General features: G+C 36.0%; 1 protein-coding gene and 1 long non-coding RNA gene across 2 annotated transcripts in view; one reads left to right on the top strand and one right to left on the bottom strand.

Annotated features, from left to right (window-relative positions):
• The window catches only part of Cbl (E3 ubiquitin-protein ligase CBL), a 118,277-nt gene that overhangs the window by 81,335 nt on the left and 12,278 nt on the right, over window positions 1-24,664 (top strand). The window contains exon 2 of the mRNA XM_074130549.1: window positions 22,903-23,049. Within this exon, the coding sequence (XP_073986650.1) occupies window positions 22,903-23,049 (147 nt within the window). The remainder of the gene's footprint in view (window positions 1-22,902; window positions 23,050-24,664) is intronic.
• On the bottom strand, window positions 2,483-7,293 carry LOC141455547 (uncharacterized). Its single transcript, XR_012459333.1, has 3 exons — window positions 6,291-7,293; window positions 3,924-4,141; window positions 2,483-2,945 (listed from the first exon to the last, which is right to left on the bottom strand). It is a non-coding gene; the product is annotated as an uncharacterized lncRNA (long non-coding RNA).

Raw genomic sequence — 24,664 nt, 5'->3', positions numbered from 1 at the left:
TTAATACCTTTCAACATAAGTATAACTTGAGTCATTATAGTTATATCCGTTATCACCTCAATGGAAATTCATTATTTAATAGGAAATAGATAAATAGAAGCTGGCGATAAAACTATTAAATACAGACATAGAGATGGCAGAATTAGTTTGCATGTTTTGTTATAGTGGCGAGTACTGTTACTGTTATGCATTTTACATAACCGTTATTTATGTATATAGTCTACTTTTGTGAATAGAAAAATTATCTTTAATTATAATAACTAGAAGTGTGTATTAGAGAAGTATTTATGATTAGAAGGGTATAATGAGAAGCGGTGGTGGAGCCGGACGAAGCCGTGAGAGAGTTCTCCCAGTACCGTTATACTGTTACTTCCTTCCTACCTGCTCTCTCCTAGCCGCCACGGCTACTCCTGCGCCATCTCTCTTCATTTTCCAGCATTAATTAATATCCACTCCCATTTTTTTTTTACCAGCTAATTATACTATTTCTAATCAACATTTCTCTCTTTTCTTATCTATGGCAAAAGGAAAATAACAATATTCAAGGTTTTCCTGTTTTAATTTTCATCGGAAGTAGTACGTTTAGTGGGCCGAGTGAATTTCTGTTTTAACACTCACACGACTCTTTCTTATTTCTGTTTACATAAATAAATTTTCTAGTAACTTACATTTTGTATTAAAACTAAATTGATTTCAGTTGTACTTTATTTCTTCACGTAATTGCCATTTTGAAAAAACGTTGAAATTTAAAAATAATCAAATCCTGGTATAAAGTAAAGTAAAGTAATCGCCTATTTTTTCAGGCGGGGCTTAACGTCCAACTACCATTTACTAGGTGTCGTGGACGGAGGCGACTAGCAAACGTACTTGACTATTTCTCATTTAACCATTAAATAAAATCCAAGGCCAAGACCGGGAATCGAACCCAGTACCACAATGCATATTAGCTTTACAGGTCTCGCCTCTTAACCCGCTCGGCTACCGTGGCGCCTAAATCCTGGTATATATTTGACCTTAAATACGTGATATATAAATTCATTTTACTGAAATGGCACTTTAGAGAAAGGCGCAACCACCCCTCTCGCCCCTTAATCGAATTATATAATATAGATTATATTATATTATTTTTCACTTAACTTTCTCTCGTTTCCTGGCTGACTTTTTTTCAATTCTGGAAATTCTAGCGCTAACTAAATCTTATCAAAGATAGATAACGAGTACCATTTCCCACTGGATAACCACAGTAACGCTGGACTAAGCCTGGATGCTGGAACACTGGCACTACAAAAGGGAAGTGAGAAGACCGGGGGATTCTAGAGAATTCTCGTAAGTTCTCTTCTATTATTCCAGTTCTGGGTCCAGTTAGGTGTACTGGGCTAGTGTCGTGGTAGTTGAGTCATTTATTAAGGGTACGAAATCGACTTCATTCTCTCTCTCTATATATATATATCAAGCACTCCTTCAGTTTCGTGAGTCAAGTTCCCTTCATCATTTGGAACTAATGCACGGTCTCTGCGAGCACTGCAGATCCAATAAAGGTTTGCCGTACAGAATACCCCCAATTACAAAAAATGGAATCAATTCTGAGGGGGTTGATAGAAAGTTTAGCAACCCATAATGTTTAAGAAATATCAATTTTCAGCTACCTGCAAATACAATTTAAATAATTAGAAGTATTAAATATTAATCTGAAATTTGACTCGCTCGTCTAGAGGAAGTGAATTATCTAAATTTACGGTGGAGTAAATGGATATTTACAATCTCCTCTTTCGTCTAATCTTTCCATTATTCTGCTTGCCGGAGAAATTGTTGATAAGTAAATCCTTTAACTGACATTTCCTATAATCTGGTAGAAGAGATAATTTTGTATGGAGATGATAATATGGCCAGGTTAGTTTCTCTCGGGTAAAGTTAAACGGCAAGTTGTTCGGTTGTGTAAAACAATGTGCTGTTATCATTTACACAGAAATGGTTAGCAAAGAACCCACCCAACTGGTGGGTAACCCATACAGGAACTATATTCCTGATGGGTACGCTTTGAAGCATGCATGGGTTTACCACTTTCATTTAGAATTTAGATAAGCGTGTTAGAATTCTTACTTGACTAATGTAAATTGCTATCAGAGTCCTGGTAATATACTGTTCAGAAGGAATAAAGGAAAAGGTTGACCCAAATAGGAAAAGGTGTCTTTATCCTGGAATGATTTTTTCATAAAATTTATCCTTGAACTATAGCTGAGAAATTAGAAGGCTGTCATCGTACGGATCAACTCTTCCCAACTTTGGGGTACCACTCTACCCAGATCCACCTGTTGACCACTAAAAATGTCCCAGAAGGGCTAAAAAATTTTGTTTATCATATAAAACATGTCTGTTCTCCCATAAGTATTGTTTTTTGGTTGAAAATTGCCGGTCAAACTGTTTTACCACTGGATCGACACACGCATACAAAATAATAATAAAAACTAAAAGATACATGCTTTTGTAGAAGTCCTCTTCTATATTATTATAAGTTTTTCCTTCATTACATTTAAGATTGTGAACTGATTGTCAGATATATTCATATTATTAAGTGGAAACCAGTCTCCTAATTTAGAAAAGCAAGAAATAGCAGCCTCCATCCTAGGGAACGTTGTTTTACAAACTCAAATAGTCTCTTATTAAATTTTTATAATTTCTAGTTTTTGTTTTTTTGTAGACTTTTTTTTTAGTAACAGCATCGTGACAACGATCAGCCAGCAGGTGGTACCAAAAGAAAAAGCCATTACTAACTTTCTAGTGAAACTGGATGAGAATGGAGACAAAATGAAGAGGAGCTGCAACAAGGTCTGTGAAGAGGTTGTCCAAATAGAAATAACTTCTTCATTCATTTGGGAATCGCCATTTTTAGAAAGACGTCAAGACCTCAGGATGTGGTTTTGTTTGTTTGGTTTTTACTGAAGCATCTGAAACAAAGCGCGGAGCACATTTTATGAGAAAGAAACTGCTAGCAATCGTTGACATTGCTTTCTGCATTAATCATTAAAATGTTTCGTGAAAAAGTTACTTGAACAGGAAATAAACCAAAAGTTTAAAAAAGGCAACAGTAAGAGTCAGTTTTTGAGAATATCTAAAACCAAAAAACGAGTGATTCTGAGTGATTGATTTTGTTTGACGAAGGTGTTAAGGTCGGATCCTGTTTGTAGCTTCAATCTCAAATGTCAGATTGCAACTCCGTTTTTGAGTTACAGTGGATACCATTTCTGCAGGTCAGACTGACTCACAGGTTATTCGGAAAATACCACTTTTTTCGTAATCACAGAATCTCAAACCGGATATTTTGTTTTAAAAAACCCAACATTGAAAAGCTGTACGATTACAATAATTTCCCTTACGATAAAGAAGGTAAAAAAGGAGGCTTGAAAGCCTCTGAGTGAGCTTTAAGTAGTCCCGGAGATAGAGAGTTGGTTTGCACAAGTCAATTCCTCGTCTTTATATCTATAGCCTTCGCTTTTCCATCACTCTGCCAGGCCAGACTCCGCTCTGAGCGTCAACTTCTTCTTGAGCACAGTATCATCCCTTTTCTCGTCACCTCCTCGCTACACTTTCACATCATTTTACTTGCTAAATAGCACTTATCTAAGGCCCCACAGTTCGGCTCGCATAATGTACCTTCTGCGAGCGTGTTGATGCCTTTAAACCCGTCACCCAGCACGCCCACCTTATTCACTTCAGCGCTTCTTCTTCGCCATTCTATCTTCTTCCTCTTTTGTCTGCCGCTTCAATCCTGGGATAAAAGATTCTCTTCTCCTCTTTTTTTACCTTCTTTATTTTTTATCCTTTCTACTTCTTAATGCTATTTTTATAGTATAGTAAATTACTTCAAAGTGTTTTTTTTACACTTTACAAATTTTCTATTGCAAATAAACAGGAAGAAAGCTTACTTTTGGCTCCAGTTGAAGTGTAGTGTTCAGTCAGGCTAATTCCAGGAAGTTTTAATCGTAATTTTGTTCCTAGTTTTTATCAATTTCTCCACCAACTCTTGCTTCTTTGTAGTTTCATGTTGCTCTTGTAATTGGATAATATTAGTATTTAATGTTTTCAAGAAGATCCATTACTTACAACCATTGGTGTGTCTGTACCAGATTTGTGACGTGGTTAACTGAAATGTTGCAATGGATCTTAAGATATTTAATTAAATTAATGTATTTTCTATCTGTAGAAAATTTTATTTACTATGAAAAATATTGGAAAAGATTTGCTAAGTGGTACAGGAAATGGCCTTGCGTGCGAATTGAAATAAAGGAAATAAATTTTCCCTTTGCAATCTTCTGCTCTCCATACATCGCCTTCTCTATCGCTTATCTTAACTCTCTCTCTCAGTTCCTTCTCCAGTTTTTATTAAGTATCTATTTCCGCATGTTGTTATTAACGATTTCCGTTTGGTTGCTGAAAATTGGTTTCACTGTTGCCATTTTCTTATAATAACACGCACAATACCACTTACTCCAACTGTGTCTCTTCCTGCTTTTCTTGTAACTTCCTGAACAGTTGTTCTCTATCATATGTCGCTTGACATATTTAATTTCTTTTTATATTTCCAGGCTTCTTTCATTTTCTTGGTCTCTACATTTAGTTCTTCTCTGAAAGACTTCCTGCTTTTTTATCTGATCATTTGACAACTACTCGGAAACAAATTTTTTTTTTTTAAATAAGCCTAATTTCCTCAATATTAAAATTCTCTTCATTTGGGGGGGGGAAAGGGACGAAAAATTGAAACCGGAAAATTTAGTCTCATGAATAGGGAACGGATTCGCATGTATTTACATATTTTTTTCTAGGCAATTTACAGACGTTTTTCAACTAGAAGTATTCATACTGACACTTTTTAAGCCGTTTGTGTCTACTTTTATTTCACATATTTGGATGTTATCGCATATTTATACATATTTGATTAAAATAAATAAATATTTCTACATATTTAATCAAAATATGTACATATTTTTTCATATTTTTCATTTTGGGCATATTTTCATAATTGGGAGATGGTTGACAGGAACTGTGAACCACAGACTGTAGGGCTGTAAATCACAGTGGGTACAATGGTTATTGTAGTTTATACAGAATGCTGCTAAACAGTGACGGGCACTTGTTAGTTCTTTGAAGTTGTCTGACGTTGTCTGTTCTTTCAGCTCGTTCGTTGAAGTGTCCAATTCATTTCGTTCGGTCACTTAGTGTATTCTTTTTTTGGTGAAATGCCACGAACATCGGCCTCAAACAAACAACTGGTTGCTAAATATCTTCGCGAGTTTTCAGCAGAACTTTTTCGAAGTGATGGAGACATTTTGTACTGCACAGATTGTGACAAGCGCGTTTCTTGCTCTCAACGTTCCCAAGTCACCCAACATATTGCCACCGGATCGCACATAGAGAATAAAAACAGAAAGAAAGAGAGGACGTCCTATCAAGCCTTCCTTACATCTCCATCATCAAGTAAGTCTACTCTGAGTACAGATCTGTGTCGGGCTTTGGTTAGAGCAGATATCCCTTTCCACAAACTTAAAAATCCTCATTTCAAAGGATTCTTAGAGACCTATATTGGGAAAAAAATGCCTGACGAGAGCGCTCTGAGGAAAAACTACCTGGAAGATATCTATAAAGATACACTAACCAAAATTCGAGAACATATCAAAGATGGACCGATTTGGGTGTCAATTGATGAAACCACTGACGTTGAGGGCAGGTATATTGCCAATGCAGTTATTGGAAAACTTGACAGTGATGCTGATGTGGATTCAAAGCCATTCCTTTTGAACTGAGGTTCTCGAAAAATGCAATCATTCCACCATTTCACGATTTTCATAAAAAAAAAATGTCCATTTTACTTTAATATTCCAGAAAATATTTTAAGAAAATCACATATTTTCCACATAATTGACGAAAATAAATGCATATTTTAATTAAATATTTGGCATTTTTAAATACATAAAAATCCGTTCCTTACTCATGAATCAAAAGATCAGAACTATTTTACCACCTTGAGTCGAATCCTTTATGCTACTACTTGCTCATCTGAACTTAATGTAGCTAGAAGGTACTCTTCGCGTAGTTAAAATCACTGGATCTCTCAATATTACTGTGAGAAGTCATCCTTTAAAGCTTTATTTTATAAGCCAAACATTTTAATGCTTAATTTTAGAAGAGGATAGAAAATAATATAAAACTTAGCGATTACAAAAAAACCCGTTTGCCAGATTTTATTATTTTATATCCACATTTTTTTTATAAAAAAGGAAATTTGATATTCTTACATTTCCACGATGTTTCAAACTAAGAAAAATGGTAGACAGTTCATCCCCTCTTTTTGGTTGTTCGTTGTCGTTATCCTGGTCTTTAAGCATCATTTAGAGTTTTCCTTCTATCTATAATCTTAGATTGTATCTATAATCTTATTTATATCTTTTCTATGTATGTTTCCTAAATAATCGTAGTAAAGGCGGTATTTTCATAATCTCTCTTGAAGATAAATGGAGTTATACGGTTTCCCCACATTAAATACTACTCCTTAAAAATTTGAATTTAAGAAATTTCAAAACTCCTGTGAAAATTTCAATTTCGAAAATTTGTCGCGATTACCAGCTGTTGTGTACTCAAGAGATGTAATCATACAAATTAAAACATTTAGCACCTGTTGTCATTTCCTTTTCCGTTTTAATTACTGCCCTAACTGTTTGCCATATTCTTCTCGCAAGGTAATTAATGACAAAATGGCCCAAATGAAAGGATGAAGAAAGATGTTAGTCTCTGTCTCTGTCTCTTCCTCCATCTCACTTCATGGCCTTCTTTTCTCCAGGATTTATTTTAATTATGTCTGGACACTGTTTGAAAGTCGAGCTGTTTCTTTCGCTGCGTCTTTCTTCCTTCATTTCCTTTTAATCTTCTCACGACTGTTAGGAAGATGGAAAGTGCATGGAGTTTTGTCTTTTCTTTGCAATAAAGAGATATACTTCATCCGCCATTGAGAGTTTTGCTTTTATTTCCACCAATCTACACCATTCTCTTAAAGCTAACTTATTTTTCAGAAGTTCCCATTCATTTTTAATTAATTTCTTCCCAGCTGTTACCACATTAGTGGGGCAATTTAAGTATTAGTTCATTCATTGTGAGTATTTAAGTGTGTTTGGTAGTTGTTCTTTTTTTTTTTTGGAGTTGCGTGATTAACCCAGATTCAATTCGCATGTGCATTTATGTGAACCAGGCTATTTATTTTGGTTTTGTTTTTAATAGTTTATACTCACAGACTTTAATGTATTGACTAGTAATTTTATTAATTCTCACATTCTCATTTGTTTTGACCTGATTTGTCCGGTTCTCAAGGGATAGCGTTTGGACTCCACCGCTTGAAAATATCTTTCTTTCCTCCGTGCGACGTAGGGTCAGTGTTTTCTGCAGTTCGTTGTTCGTACTCGTCCAAACGAAAGCCTAGAGCAGTTCTTCCTTTTCGAAGTGCTTCCTCGCTTCATTTAAGTAGTTCCATACCGTGGGGCCAATTATTCTCTTGCTGAAACAACAAAGAACACCAAAATCAGTTAGATGAACTACATTCACTATTCTGTACGCCAAACAATGAGCCGAAATCCACTGAAAAGCCATCATTTACGCTTCTCAATTCCGTATTCCTTTTTTTCAATCAACAAATTCCGATATTGTCGACGATAGCATAATTAGCCCAAACGCTGAAATTAGCCCATGATTCGCTTAACAGCACCACCCATTGGAGACGGCCGACATCCGGTTGTATGCCAAACTCATTGTCCAGAATCTCTCCCAAAAATTGTTCTACAATCTCCATGTCTTAAAGCGCAATCAATCTCTTCAAGATTTACTAGTCTCTTGCCATTATCGTCTCTTGAGGCGGTGATACTTGAATCTTTCTTGCCCATTAAGCATACCAGATCTAGACTGAACTAGTTCTAACTAGTTTAAGGATCCCTTCAGGTATGGGTTTTCACATTTTTTTGCTTCATACTTTTTAATCCTGTTTTATCTTTAGGCTGATTTTCCAGAGTTTGACTTGCTCTTCCTCCAGCTACTTATAAGGAGATGTTTGAGGCGCCACTGTAGCCGAGCGGTTAGAGGCGAGACCTGCAAAGCTAATATGCATTGTGGTACTGGGTTCGATTCCCGGTCTTGGCCTTGGATTTTATTTAATGGTTAAATGAGAAATAGTAAATAAAGTACGTATGCTAGTCGCCTCCGTCCACGACGCCTAGTAAATGGTAGTTGGAGTTAAGCCCCGTCTAAATAAATAGGCGATTACTTTACTTTACTTAAGAGAAATTTGCAAAGAGATTTTAGTTATACTTAGATTCTGTTCAATACCCAAATGAAATGATTGTCCTAATGAAATTGTTCGGCAGCTTCACTTTTGCTGATGTCCATTCAAATGCTAAGCATATTGCGTTGCCGGGGAAACCACGTTAGAGTCTTACTTCACTCCCATATCCTGTAATATCCTGTGCAATAGTTGATTAATAAGTTTTTGCATTCTTGATGCAAGAATTCCATAAAAATAATGAACGTGCTCGATACCTTTCGCAACAATTGAAGCATATTGGAAGGCTATTATATTAAGATGGTGTGCAGATACGAGTATTATGCACAGCCTAGTTAATATGCAGACAATGCTTGCAGTTAACTGTGGTGAACAGGTTAATGTAACAGTAAATGCAGATGATATTGCCGATAATATTAGCATAGAAGGTAATAGCAGCTGGTGAAGGCTGATGCAACAGATTCCATGTTCTTCTCGTCACAAAGCCTCCAGTGATAATGATGGGGCCGAGTAGTCTGGAAAGTTCTCTTACTGGACCAGTTGTACTGTACTAAGCAGATGCATAGCTTTACTCTCTGGATGTGCTCTCAGTATCTCTCTTTTTATTATAGCCTCTGTCTGTGACAGTTGTGCTCTATTAGCTGCAGGTACACAACGTTTCCTTAAGGCTAGATTCATGTAGAGACGCGTATACTAACTAACGGCACGACCTATCTCCAGCTTTTCGTGTCACAGCAGGCGGGAACACACACGTTTCCCATGTGCGCCTACTCTAATAACTACCTTCCATCACTTCTTACCTCCCCATTTCTTTCTCTCGCCTTTCTCTTTCTCTTACTTCCGCACTTATTTACTTCCTCTTCGAAGACAATTTCTCTCAGAGACCTAGACTTGGACGTACATTTGTAGAAAACCGTCAAAATATAAAACAAATTTTCCAAAATTTTGCTGCAGAACAGTATCCATAAAAAGATTGGAAAACGGTTGAATGGATAAGCCCTGAATTAAAAGGGTAAAAGGAAATAGGTTAGAAAAGAAGCTCGAGGGTGAAGTGGATAGATAGTTTTAGAAAACCTCGAATGTTTAAAGAAGGTAACATCCGGGATAGATCCGAAAGAAGGTGAACTAATAGAGGCACTTGTTGAGGAGAAAACATAAGTATATTGGTAAACTCGTTGGAGAAGTAAAATGTCTGCGCTACATTCTATCCATCTCTAGATTATTTGCATCCCGAACATTGCACACACAAAATTTCCTAGTTGGAGTGTGTTCCATTAGGCGAGCACTTAGAACAGATTACCTGAAAGAGTAGTCCTTCCAACCCTAGAAAACCCAATCAATTCTTATTCTTTATTTGGCCAATAGAAATGCATTCTAGCCAGGTTCTATTTTACGCTAAACAATTGTTTTAATAATTACATGCTTCGTGATAAAAGGCACTGATGTGTTACGATAAATATACTTACATAGAAATAAAGTGATCAGAAATAGCCGTATTTATGCTGTTGCCATAGTTACAGTGTTGATCTTCATTTACTATATTATAATTGATTATATATATATATATATATATATATTAAAACAAACTTACCCTCATCAATTCTGCACCTTGTTATATCAACACTGCTAACTAGATCATTCATACACTCTCTCTCTCTTGTTCATTCATTTATTAACCTGTTCATTATATTGGTGAAGCTCAGGGTACGAACATCTCTTTCCTCGTTGCTAAAATTGTTATAAATTACCATCAATATTTCTCATTAATGAATTTATCAATGAAGACTTCCCTCAAGTGATTCATTATAATTTAGAAAACCTTCATTAATTGAATTCCTGTACATATTGTCGGCCATAGTTAGAATATTATTTTAATTTAACCAATGTACTGCAACTCTCATTGTTTTGAATGCCTTTTTTTCCTTTTCAAACAGAAATTCAAGCAAATAGTAAATAGTAATTTATATATATATATATATTAAAACAAACTTACCCTCATCAATTCTGCACCTTGTTATATCAACACTGCTAACTAGATCATTCATACACTCTCTCTCTCTTGTTCATTCATTTATTAACCTGTTCATTATATTGGTGAAGCTCAGGGTACGAACATCTCTTTCCTCGTTGCTAAAATTGTTATAAATTACCATCAATATTTCTCATTAATGAATTTATCAATGAAGACTTCCCTCAAGTGATTCATTATAATTTAGAAAACCTTCATTAATTGAATTCCTGTACATATTGTCGGCCATAGTTAGAATATTATTTTAATTTAACCAATGTACTGCAACTCTCATTGTTTTGAATGCCTTTTTTTCCTTTTCAAACAGAAATTCAAGCAAATAGTAATTGCCTTTACTAGTGTTCTATTCTGGGAAACTATACTCAAATGAAAATATAAAGCTTCACTAACTTTTGATTTTGAATGAAAGCGTGAAGTGCAACATAATTTTCACGTAAAACTTCCGGCGAGATGGAACCGAAATGGGCATCCGAGGTGCTTCAGATTTCCGTCCTGTGCAGCATGAATAATCCACAAAACTACAGGAAATATTCTAAGCAATTGTAGAAAATGATTAATTAAAGTAAAACTATATCAATTTGTGATTATTTCCGAGTCGAAAGGTTTTATTTTGACTTCGCATACCGCAATACACTTTTTTACATCTAGAATTCTGTAAATGTCTTCCATTAATTAGAAATTCTAATTTTATAACAGAAAAAAATGCTGGTTTAATTTTTACAGCTTTCCAAAACAGGTATAGATCTTATAGGTGTCTAAAACCTATTTCGTACGACTTAACTCCTTAATTGCGAAGACCGCGTACTTATAAGTGAAAAGATATTATACTTAGAAATTATGAAAAAAAAAACTAAGTTTCTTCTCCCAGTATCAAGATTTGGTTGTATGGAAATTAGTTAATTGCTTTTGTCGTAAGAACTCCGTTATATAAACATGCAACAGTCAGCAGTTGCATTAATTAATCCATCAAGGCCGCGTGGGGCTATAAGGATAATTGTAGGCCTATTAACTGGGCCACTGCAGGCTCAGGAAACACATGCATCGCATGGGCCTGGCAGATGATAGCCTTTGAAGGTTCTGTCAAGAAGAGGAGGAGGGAACGGCACTGCACATGTTGTGTCTGTGCGATGGGCTCGTGTGGCTAAGGTGGTGTTACTTCTCGGGGAGGAAAAACCAAGGCGTGAGGAGCTTTACCCAAGAGTCGCTCTCCAGCATTAAAGAGTCTGATTAAAAGGACAGGTCTGGAGGGTGAGCTTTAGAGTGAGGGGAGCCACAATAGATCCAAAGGGGTCGCAGTGGCGTAGGCCTTGAGGCCGCCCTAGTTTAATCTAATCTAATCTAATAAACATGCAACAGAGATGTGAAAAAATAGCTGTGCACAATTTAAAGTTTCACTGGCAAACTTTCCTTACTCCTGCTGCAGCAGCTGGACCTTCTTATGCTGAACCAATTCTAGGTTCTTCTTTCTCCATTAATGAGCTATTGTCATAAAATCTCATCTAAAATTTGCGCATTCTAAAAACTATAATACTTCTGTTTTTGTTGGCTGATTTTTAACTTATTTTTTTTTAACGAAGTCTCACGAACTAAAGAGACATTTCATGTTTAAATATCTTGGTCAAAATTTCCACCACATTGCTAATTGCCCGTTTAAATGAATTTTAACGCATTAACAACTTGTCCAATGAATTTTAATCAAGTTTTAGACGAGCGTATTCTATCCTGGATTCATATATACAGGATGTTCATTCTGACTAAAATTTTAAGCCTCAAGTTTTCAGAGAAATATGGTAATGTTTATTGTCTTTTTTCTTTGACCTCATTGCCTCTTTGGCAATATAGTTCATTCTTCTCTGTTTCTTAAATCTTGTATCTAGTCTATGAGAGTCTTAAAACTGTTGTACATACACACATGGAACTTTCAACGGTTTCTTAGTTCCACAAAGTATCTTGACTTTCTTATAGTCTTATTGTAGATTCTTAGAACTTACAGAATCATAGTAGGAGAATGAAAAAGTTGATTCTTTTCTAGAAAATTGATTGTCGCAATTCAACAAACCTACAATTTCGGCGAGAAGAAGATTAACAAGAAGATCTCTCGATAAAATTGGTATTTTCAACTTCAGGAGGAAAATTTAATCAAGTTTATTGTGAAATGAACAGATTTTGTTTCTGAACAAAGCACAACAATGGTGTTGGGACGGCTTTAAAGAAGAGGTGCCTAAGTAGGCTTTAACTCTTGTTACACAGTGGGAGAGATCCCATGGATTATCTACTGGAATTCCATTTACCCTTATTGATTGGTTTTCCTGGCTTTTGTCACACTCTTCAGGAATGACGTTCTCTAGATTCCTTGTTACATCATCTACCGGGTCATACTTTTTAACATGAGAAGGTCTTAAAGTTACTTAGTTTATACCATTAATTGTAACTATTGATTAGATACTATTTTCTTCACCGAACTGAACTGGTTAGCACCGTAAAAGGATTAGCTGTGCTTGAAATGAACTTTTATGACTCTAGAAAATTATGTTGCACTTCACGCTCTTAGTAGGTGTAAGAGCATGATGGCACTTCACAGCCACGTAGAAGAGCTGTTTACATCAATGAATTCGATTCAAAATATTTGCCTTTTAGGGAGAAGTACTGTAATCGCAGTTTATTTTTCTTACTCCTCTTAAAAGGAAGTACTAAAATCGCTTTTTAATTTTGCTATTTACGTACAAATACCTTCCTATTTTATTCAAAACGCTTTCTCTAAAAAATTGTTATTGAAGATGGTTTGGGGGACCGCAACTATAATCATTCTTTAAAAAGATCTCTCCAGTGGTAGTTACGGTTCCGACTTAACACCTTTTTAGGTTATAATGATAGAATTTATTATTCCAAATTTTAATAAAATCTGTAAAGCAGATATGTAACTTTGCAAAACAGACAAAAAGGAAAATCTATCCAAAAGCTGTGCTTGAAATGAACTTTTATGATCACATAACCATTGAGACTCTAGAAGTGACGATAAAGAATTTTCAATTCAAATCCAAGAAGTATGATGTTTCTCCAAGAATATAATAAAGTACGTACTTACATAAAATGAAAACCCAACTCAATACTTATTGGTTGTGTAAAAGAAAGAGTGACTAGATCTTTTTTGATCTTATTCAGAACATCTCAAAAAATGGCGCTGAATACTCTTAGTTCTTAGCAAAGAGCCTAACAGATGGTCCAATTTATTACCGCATTTATCAATCTTTTTATTAATGTATTTATTGTGTAGAACCCAAGAGAATCCATCGAGCTAATGTACTGCAGGTGTTCTCAGTTCCTTTTGTCTGTGAGTACTACGTATCCCTGAAGAAACATCATTCTTATTGGACTTGATTATAATGGCGGAAGAGCCGGAGGTGCACGGAACTGAGAACTTGTTACTCCCTCGGGAACATGACTACACGGTCGATCATATATATCACCCATTTCTCATATACAGCCTTACTAGGGTGTATAGCGTATACCACAGAAGACGAGCAGTCTGCGTGCGGCACTGTCCCAGTTCTTTATTCTTTATCACAGGCTATCAACTTTATATATATTTTTTACGATGGCGGTTGTACAATTTTATATTCCAAGGTGTTATTTTTTAAATAATAATAATAAAAGTTCCCTGTTTACAAGTTTCTGTGTAAAAAAGATTGTAATAGAACTGGACTTAAAGTTGTCAGCCTCGCAGTGGTAGATTGTGTGTTTCTTTTTAGATATATAGCAGCCGCCTCTTAGTTCAATGCCCTTTGTCCACCGTTTCTCCAGTGAATAGATTCCATCCCTTAACTGTAGTTGAGCAAAGCTCGATCTACCTTCGGCTGCTATTCCTCATCTTTATTTCATTCAAAACTTTTACAAGCCACAAAGTTCTTTAGATATATGTAAGTGGATGAAAACCTAGGTAATACAATCTGGTGAATATAGATGGCTTTTCCATCAGTTACTACTTTATGATCCTCAGTTTTCCTCTTGAAGTAGCTTTAGTTCTGAAGAAAGATCTCTACTTTTTTCTTGTTCAAATCCTGATGAATTTTTGCATCCATTTGCCTCCGAGGGCTTCTACAACACTCGGCAGTTACTGTTTTTTCTTATTTGCTTGGTAATGCATGAAAATACTTCCTAGAAAAGACTGGCCAAGAATTTTCTGGAAGATGAAATGGTCTTCATTTTGTTTTTATCGTGGACAGTCTTGGGCTTCCTTTCTAAGATTGCTCTGGTGGCTTGCTAATGTGTCTAGCATGTAGCAGTAGAGCCACATCTCGTCCACAATAATAAAATAGCGGACAAAATCAGTTGGCATTTTTTTTAAACATGGCTGCTACATTCATGTTTGCATTGGCACATGCTGTCTTCTCATTTTGATCAAAAGTTTTCTCACATTTTAATTATTTATGTCTTATATCCAAGAGCAAACTTTGGCTCTTTTGGCTCTAGAGTTTAGGAAACTTGCAGAACTTATGTTCCACCTCATTTTTTCACCATTTTTTTTTTGGTTCAGCGTGCCAGCGAACTTATTTGCCTTTAAAGGCTTAAAAAGGCGAGGACAGGATCGTTATGGAAGTGAGGCTGGAGGACGGTAATGTCCTTGACGAAGGTAGAAATTAGAGTAATTGGAATTGAGGAAGGAGCCATCATGAATATAAGTTAAATAGGGCCTAAAACTCCTCTTCTGTAGTACATCAACTGAAATACGAAAAAATGGGCCCTACAATGTTATTTGTTTGTACATTTTCATATTTATAAATTTGTATTCAAACTGATTACGAGAATCGTTCTTTATGCTTGACATTCACATCAAATATATTGAACGTTACATAAAGATATTATTATTGAATATTATATGTTTTTACAAAGTACATATCTAATAATATGTGATATATAGATCACATATTATTACAATGTGTAAATTGTTTAATGATGTAAATGTAATATATAGAACATAATAGCTAATCGAGGCTCAATGTACCAGCACGATGTGTACATTGTGGGGCAGTTAGCTGTATATCTACCGTCTTGTTTGCATTATGTATTTGTGTGTATATTAACAGCTGATTTCAATTAAACTGTTTGATTAATTAATGCTAATATAATGTATGGTAAATGGAGACTGGTTTGCTAAATTTGGACTTAAAATATTTTTTCATTCAATTCATTCAAACAAATACTTCTGTATCTAAATATCTGCAGTATCAAACAGTTATTGCTGATTGAACTCGTTTTATTTAAGATCCTATTTTCTTTTTATGTTTTCATTTAATTACAGTAAAAAATAAAATGTACCGAAAATGGGGCAAAAGAGTATTTGGGGATTATAGATGACTCCTCTTTGATGCTAGGAAATAAGAAATACAGGCCTACTCATGGTGAAACTGGTGAATCGAATCGCCAAGGCCTCAAACTATGATGAGAATATGCGACATCAGTTTAACAACATGAAAAAGCATTTGTGTAATTAGAAGCAGTAGGTTATTGTGAGAGCTGTTTCCTGAACAGATTCGTCTTGAATACTATTTTATACATATTATTGTAGTTGAAATAACACACAAAATGTCGGCTAGTTTGTGCCAGAATAGGGCACAGGAACTTACAGTTATTTTTAGTTTTAGAGATAAAATATAGAGGGCATTCCGCTTGCACGACATGGTACCACAGCTCGCCATCTATTTTGACCTACTTCCGTTCCTAAGGTCATTTTGAATATCTTCTTTCACAAATAAATTTACTTTTCTGACAGGTTCAATAGTAACAAATGTACTAAATACATGCCATACCAGATCTGTTCCAATCTTAATTTCCAATTTGAACAAAATTGTCGAAACAATTATAAACATTTGACTGACTTTTGTGGAGATTTTAATTTTTCCTGAAGGAATTTAAGAGCTTGGACTTCTGGTTTATTTTCTTGTACTCCTTATGAAGTTTTCTGATCTGCGGAGGAGAAGCAAGGATTATGATTTTCATCTTTGGAGCTGTAACTGAGGGCTCTCAAGTTACAAAGTTGGATTGGCTGAAAGACGTTAGGTAGAGCTGTTGTTGAAGTAGAGGAATACAATTTTTAGTCATTCTATTACCAGAGATTTAGAGAGTTTCTTTTTTTTAAATAGGGTACCGATTTGTTAAGGAATATTACAGTGGTATACTTGGGGGTTGAAACGTCACCATACTGCAGGCAAGGCGGCAATTAACGGGAGCGACATCCTGCCCGCAAGGAAAACAGTTTGCGCGAAACGGCCAGACGTTTAGCAAAATTGAAACGACATACTTAAGAAGCCAACTATCTTGGTGCGTCCAAAGAATATTGACTCTGAAAGAAGATCTTTAAGAACGGAAATAGACGAACTACATCAAATCACGTTTCGCAATTCTAGTAACAGTTTTAACTTGAATTGCTCAAACGATGGCGCCAAGCATTCACCAGACTAGCGGAATTCCGTCACGCAATTACTCTTTTTCTGCTTGGAGCAGTTGGCAACCACTGCTCAATGAGTTAACAATAATTGCTCAATCGCTAATCAGTTGCTTGAGCTGACTATTCCCAAAATTACTCCAACCGATCAAGTAGTTGAAGGAGCAAGGTGTATCCCATCTCCTCGTGCCAGAGATGTGCTACCAATATAAACTGCAAGCCCGGAAAGGGTTCCTTTCCTTAGTAAAAAATTGCTGATAAAATTATAGATTATAAGTTACACAATTAATCACTTAAAACTTACAAGATAATTATCTAGAAGAACTAGAAGGTGAAATTATATTCTCTCTCGGAGCTTGTAGATAAGGACAGATAGAACTGAAGTTCTTCTTAGGGCCTGCTGGTGGAGATTCCAGTCTCTATCTTACAGATTTAATGATGCCCTTCGAAAAAGGCTTCGAACATCGATATTGTGATTAAAAGCGAGAGTGTATTCTTACCATTGTGAGAGAAATATTACATCGGTAAGAAGTTCAAGAGGTAGTTTGGATGAAGGAACCACCCAGCTCGTCCTCTTTCTTCTTGTGGCAAATCCTCTCCAAAAGTCTGTCACTCATTAACTCCTCTTAATTTCTCCAACAACCTCAATCACGCGCATAACACTCGACTCCTTCTTGTTCAGAATTAACGGAATCTATTCATTCATTTTAAATCGGGTTCTTCGTTTTCTTCTCCCCTCTTCACCAACAACAATGAAGTTGGAGCAGTATGCAAGTAACTTTTCTGATCTTCGCTTCAGCCTTATATTTCTAAAAGCTTTTTAAAAATGGTTGTAATAGATAGAACTCATCATTTTAAAAGAGATCCTGGATTTTGTTAGTTACTTTCATTAATTTTATTGATCTTGTTGATAACTTTAAGATAAAATAAATTACAAATATTTATTCATTGAGCAAGAACATAAAAGAAAAACAAACCTTTAGTTGTTATCTTTAGATAACCTTCTACCACTATAGATAAAGTGGTGGCAGGTTATTGTAGAATGAAGTGATAGTGGGTGAAGAAGTTGGTTTTGGAAGGAGGCGGTGGTCTATGTGATTGATAGCGGCAGATTGGGCTCAGATCCAGTGCACCTCCTGAAGAGCTGTAATCTTCCTCTTTTTTATTGTATATGTTGTTTATACCAGCTTTATTTTATTTTATTTTATTTTTCTCTGTGTTTTGTTGTTGTTAGGGTAATGTTCTTTCAAGAGGGGTGGCGAAGTGGGAGTGATTTCGCCGTCTCTTCTCAACTATCTCTACACACAGAATTTGGCGTGGGCGAGCTAGCTCACATCGATCTTGCAGTAGTTGCCCTTTCAACCCAGACTCACTGACTCACCACTTCCACAGTCTGCTGCGGAGTATGCGCAATGGCTGTGCCCACCTGCCCGGCAAGACATTCCATTCATTCATTCATCCCAGTTTTCTGACACACACACACACACAAAGTGATCCGAAGTGTCAATTTGCCGCCAGTTCCTCTTCCTTTAACACCTTCCTCCATTACTATTGCTATTCTTCTTTTAGTGCTTTTATTTATTTACTTACCTATTATCAACACCTGCATTGTTCCCATTTATATCCTGAAAGCATTATAAAGTCAGGTGTAACTCAGCACAGTTCTCACCATAAGTTTACTGCAAATTTCCAGAACATTTTAATTGGGGCAAAACTGGAAATCTAACTGAATTAATAATCTTATTCTTAAACTCTAAAGTCAAACTTTAAATCGTCTAGCCTTCCCTCTCAACCGATAAAGTTTTTTTCATACGGAGCGATTCTTTTAATCGATGCCTTCGACTGACCTCGATTTTGCGCCAATCTTTCGATGTACTCCAAGGAGCCCATTTTTGGTTTGCCTCTTGGTTGACGGCCTTCATATTTAACTTCCCTTAAGCATGTTGCTTTTTCCTCTCTTGGTTGTTTACTTTTGTCTGCAGGCATGCCCAAACTGAGTTCAGTTGCTGATTCTCCAGCAACTTGGAAACAAAGAGTTGAATTTCAAAGCTGCACCTTATTGTTTCATATGTACCAACTCGCGTAGTTTCATTCCTGAGAAATTGCTTTTCAGCAGCTTGCAACTCGGCTGAACGGAGGGGCCATTTTACTGAATGGAATGCGGATAACCCCATTTAAGAATATTGAGCTAACTTTTGTTAAAAATTCTACAATTTTTTACGTAGTGAAGGAGTTACACCAATGGATAGACGTTCAAATGTTTTCTTGTTACCTTATTTTATTCATAAATGAAAAATTTTATTTTTATAAAATAAAAAGCCATTCCTAAAAAGCAGCAAAAAAAAAATTAAACATGTGGAGAAGGCGTATGCTAATTAGGAGAGGCTGCATGAAGATACTAGGGATGGAGAAACTAATATTGGACAAGCTGTATGAACTTTGTGTTGGTGGTACAAAGAGGAATACTGAGGAGCAAGGGGAGCCATACAAGAGGAGCAACGCTTCTTCGGTTGCTTTCTCATTTATATTACCAGTATATGATTGGGAACCCCGGGAGGCGGTAGAAGGGCGGCTACTAGGGTGGAGTGCACAGGGGGGGTCGTGCAGTCTTGAGGGCGTAACATTTACCACATCTAGATATTCTCCTCACTATAGTAGTGAGAGTGTGCAGTCTGCATTCAGTGTTGGCAATACGCGTACGCACAGAATATGCACGTGTCCTCTGCTGGAGCGCACGCGTGTGCTTACATACTTGGGTATGAATTAGCATATAACCTCCACTTCACCTCTTCTCCTATTTGATAACACCCTCATATATGTATCTTGAGTGCATGACAACTCAATATCTTTTTTACTACAGAAATTTCTTGTACCTGTTCACTTCCTTTTTGTTTTTCTCGCCCCCTTTTTTAGAGAAGTAAGCTTTTGGGATCAAATTTTGGAACTTGAGTTTTAACCCACAATAATTGGATTGCTGAATACGAAGTTGTTTTTCGTGGAAATTCGCTTTCTTCTACTAGTACTCACTCTTACAAAACTCTTAAACACCTTTCTGTAATTTTTTCCAAAAGCTTAATTCTTATCTACATTATAGATTTTCAACCAATCTCCTCATCCAGAACTGCCCTAAGACGAATATTTCTAGACAAATCGTAAATGTGTGAGCAATTAATGTGCATGCGCAGTTTGATCGAAAATCCAATCGGCCATTTATGAAATCTCAAAAAAGTGAATAATCCATGGAATGTAACTGAACTTAAGGTTGAAGTCTTCATTTATTTTAGAAAAATAATACTTCTAGCTATTTTTTCAGAAGTACTTTTCCTTAATTTACACAAAGTAAAAAGAAAATCTTAGAGAACTCTTTTTTGAGAATTTCTGAAAATACGGAAAAATCTAGTCATTGACTTTTCCTGTCATCCAAGTCTCTTCGATTTGAATTTAATTCCAAATTCTCTCTTCGAATTTGATTCTTATTGTTATTTTACCGCCGACAAAACAGTCGTCTTCTTCTTCTTCTTATTTGGCGCGACACTCCGACCAGCGAACCTTGGCCTCCGCCAAATGCTTCCGCCAGTTTTTCCTATTTTGGGCAGCCACTTTCCAGCAACGCCAGGGCATCCTCCTTAACTCCGTCCAGCCAACGTAACTTTGGCCTACCTCTCTTCCTACCGCCGTGTAGTACCACCATTTGCATAAGCCTCTTCGGCACGTCATCATCACACATTCTAGCCACATGTCCCGTTAATCTTAGTCTGCCTATCCTTATTATTTTACTGATGTCCAGTTCTTTATACAAAGAGTAGATTTCCGTGTTAGTGCGTTTTCGCCAAGTCCGGCCATCCCGTATTGGTCCAAATATTCTTCTTAAGATCTTTCTCTCAAAAATAAGAGGTCTTTTTCATTAGTTTTAGAAAAAGCCCACGTTTCCGAACCGGGCGAATTAGAGTCTTTTAGAGGATGATTTTAGTCTCCCTAGAGCTATCAGCTTGCTTTTCATCTGCTTGGCGAGTCCAAAGTAGCATCGATTCGCGCTTATTGTTCTACTTTTAATCTCTGCTGATCTGACAAAACAGCACAATGTACAAAAATGATAATATTTAGCATAAATCTAGGTTTTAGTTTTCCGTTTTGTATTAAAGCTTTTTAGCTCTAATTAGTTTCTCATTTAACTACCCAAATTTCTATCAGTTTTCTTTTGTAACTTTTTCCCAGTTGGTTTTTGGAGGGGTTCTCGTTTAACATTAGGAGGGAAGGTTCCTTCATAGTTCTTGTCGAAAGGACCTTAACATCACGCTTTGGGTGTAAATGGAATCAGCTTGTTTCTTCAGCGATCTAGGTGCCCTTTGGATATCCCAGTACATTAACCAAACAACTCTTATACTTTCACCCTTATTAGTAGATAGTGCCAGGGCTCTCAAGCGAGCTTTACGGATGAGTTTTCAGGAGATAAGTGTCTATGTGGAAGGAAAAGACCATGTATAAGGTGGCTAGAATCGAACTGTGATAAAACGCTGCAGCTTAAAAACTTTTGACAGAGAAGAATAGTCTTATTATAATTGTACAGGAAATCTGTCTCCTTCATAGGATGTAGTGTTACAGGAAACATGAATATCCAATGAATATAGCATAAAAAATACGAATCTGCAGAAAATTTCGTGTCCAGTGAACAATGGAAAGCTACATCGACTTTGGTCTTGTTTTTTTTTTGCTCTGGAAATAATTTGATTTATTATTTTTCTACACGAACTGGTGTCACACCATTAAATTTAGTGGCTGACCAGTCACGGAATTAGAACATGCAATCTGCGCGCGCAGTTGAATATAAAATAAGGCTAATGTCCTCTCGTCTGGGTTATGTTAATGATTTGTATAGTTTGGTTGAAAAGCGAGGAGAACTAGTTTATAGAGGGAAAATTTTGGCTTTAGTCTATGGTTTTAGGGGGTGGGTGGTTGGAGGGGCTTGTAGTGGTGAATGTTTTTAAAGTTGCTTTTGGGAGAGGGGAAGTCAAGGACACTCACTACTCTGTGTGAGGGGAGAAGTCCGCCCCTCCAGCACCCCATTCACCTCGACTACTACTTCGCCAAAACTAACACCCACGATAGAGCAAGTCTGCGACTGGCCAAACACCATGACCCAGTGTACTGAGTGTGTCCTTTCTTTGAGCGACCTCCTCTCCCCTACGTCACTATGGCTACCCTTAACTAACAACCATTCAACTATTTATTCATTGAATAATTTTCATTCATTTTCTTTACTATAAGACACGCCCACTTTCATCATCATCATCATCACCACACTATACATAAGAAGTTGTGGATGGTAAAAACTGTGTGTGTGTATGTGTAATCCATCAATGTATCTTTAATATGGCCTCCTTATAGAAGGAAGTATTGCGATCTAAACAAACATTCTACGTCACAAGTTTTCAAATAGTAAGATTTGAAAAACCCGGAAATATAATGTTTTTCTAAAAAAAAATATGGACAGTATGTGAACAATCGAAAGTCAAAAACGAAAAATCTCTAAAGATTGGCTTCATATTTCGATCGTGTACTCACACAGGACTTGTGGGAATCTAATCCAAAGAATCCCTATGCTGCCATTTAATCCCCACGCTCTGCTTCAACATCATTACTCGAGAACAGCGTTTTCTCAATATTCTTGCCGTGCGACCCAACATATTTTTTTTTACAATTGATAATTTTTATTATATAATTTATTTTATAACTATCAATGTACGAGTAATAGTGTGTTTACTCGGATCAACTTGATAGTACTTAGTATGGATATTTAATTTTAAAATGTAGAGAAGCTTAATTTATTTCAGGTACAACATACCTAAGTGGTTCTATCTCAAGCAATGCGCTTTACCATATCCGATACAAGACTACTAATTCCGCAATACATGCATGTATTCCGGTACCAGTATAATACAAAAAGTATAGTTATGGAGCTTTTAAAACATTACTACCTACTCTCCAGATACTGGAAATACAATAAAATGTATTAACTAACTCCACACATAAAATGTTCATTTTTTAAATTTCAACTTTTATCATTTTTTTTTTTTTTTAAATCATAAATATTAAGTTTTATTTTTTTTTTAATTTCAGTACTCTGGTGCCTTGGAAACTGTTCAGGCCTGTACTGAATGAAGTGCATCCAATCAGCTCTGGACTGGAAGCAATGGCACTAAAATCAACCATAGACCTCACTTGTAATGACTACATATCAAATTTCGAATTCGATGTGTTCACAAGGTAAATTATACTCGTATATGCACATATATAAGTATATATATTTAATTTAAATTGTAAACGTTTTTTTAGGACAGTTTTATAAAAGTTGAAAATCGTCAAAAATTATTTGTTGACTATTGCATTGCTCCTATAATGTTTGTTTCTTGGTAAGCTGGAGTTGGTATGTAGGTTCAGCTGAACTCAAATACAGTTGCAATCTGTTAACTGCTGGTGCAGTTGCTCTTGGATTACGTTATTAGATACTTTTACAGTGTCAGTAACAGTAACAATGTTACGTTTTTGTTGGATATTTGGTAGTCAAGATCTCTGTAAAAGTTTTTAGCCTATTTTTTTCCCCCTCGGACAATAGAATCACAGAAAGACAAGAGGAAAGTGTATGCAGTACTCTTCAAAAAGCCAGAAGAAGCGATCTTTACAAATACTTATAACCTTATAGTTCTATTTGAACAACATCTTTCCAGGAAGAAACGTGTTACTCATATATCCATCCAATCGTACCATTCTTGCCTTAAAATCTTGAATCAGCACCTACTTCCCAACTTCGATTGAAAGAAAAGTTATCAGATTAATTGGCATCTGTTACTGTATATGTTTGGAATGTTATTTTAGAAAAGTGTCCGAAAAAATGAGAAAGACAAAAGTTACTATTTTGAACAAGTGTGGCGGCTGAAAACTCTTTAGTTATGTTTCCACCGGCAGCAATAAAAAGAAAAAAAATAAAATAAAATTTTAGGGAAATTTTTATGTTAAAATTTATTATACTGTTAAATTGGGAAATATTGTTGTTACTGAGAGAAAGGAGGTTTGCCATAAATCAAATTCGATTGGCGCCCGGCCATGAATATCGATATTATCAGTTAATATCGGTGGTAATGGGGAGCATTTGAATACAACTAAGCAGCAACCAATGGATCGTATAATTGTATGGCGGTGGTTTACTGTTTTATGATTTCTCTTTTCGATCTTGGCTTAAATCTGTTCTTTATAATTATTAATTGTTATTGCAGTCGAGTTGAAGTAAATGTACTCATTTGATGAGTTGAAAACGATAGTTTAGAGAAACAGAGATACGTAAGAGTTACCTAAGTGGCCTCCACATAACACATTTTATTATGTTGTGAATTAAAATTGGTTTTCCAATTGAAATATTGTTTTATAAAGGCATAACATCACGATAGTCGAGCGGTTAGAGGCGTGGCCCTCAATGCTAAAATGTATTGTTGGTTTAGTGGGTTCAATCCCCGGTCTAGACCTTGGATTTTATTTAATGGTTAATATGAGAAATTCATAGTAAAGTATGTTTGCTAGTCGCTTCTGTCCACGATACCTAATTTGTTAGTATGATGCGTAAAGCCTGCATCGCATTAACTAAACTAATAACTCGCCGATCCAAAGTAAATGAATCGTTGCTGGAAACAATAATACTCCGCAAGTGCTATTTCTAGGGTACGTCGGTTTGAGCCCAAACCCGTCTAGTTGAATTTTCTGCTAGGTCAATGTAGGTTTCAGTAGCCGTACATTGTTACATGAACGGAAATGCTCTCGTTTTCGAATCATTGAAGCGAAGTGTTTCTTAACCGTATATACATTCCAGCTGGCTTTGCAATGGAGGATT

The sequence above is a fragment of the Rhodnius prolixus genome, unplaced genomic scaffold, assembly GCF_049639745.1.
Source record: "Rhodnius prolixus isolate KJV_2025 unplaced genomic scaffold, Rpr scaffold_4, whole genome shotgun sequence".
In the NCBI taxonomy this organism is placed as follows: Eukaryota; Metazoa; Arthropoda; class Insecta; order Hemiptera; family Reduviidae; genus Rhodnius; species Rhodnius prolixus.
The sequence above is the reverse complement of the archived record's forward strand: the minus strand, read 5'-3'. Positions and strand labels throughout refer to the sequence as shown.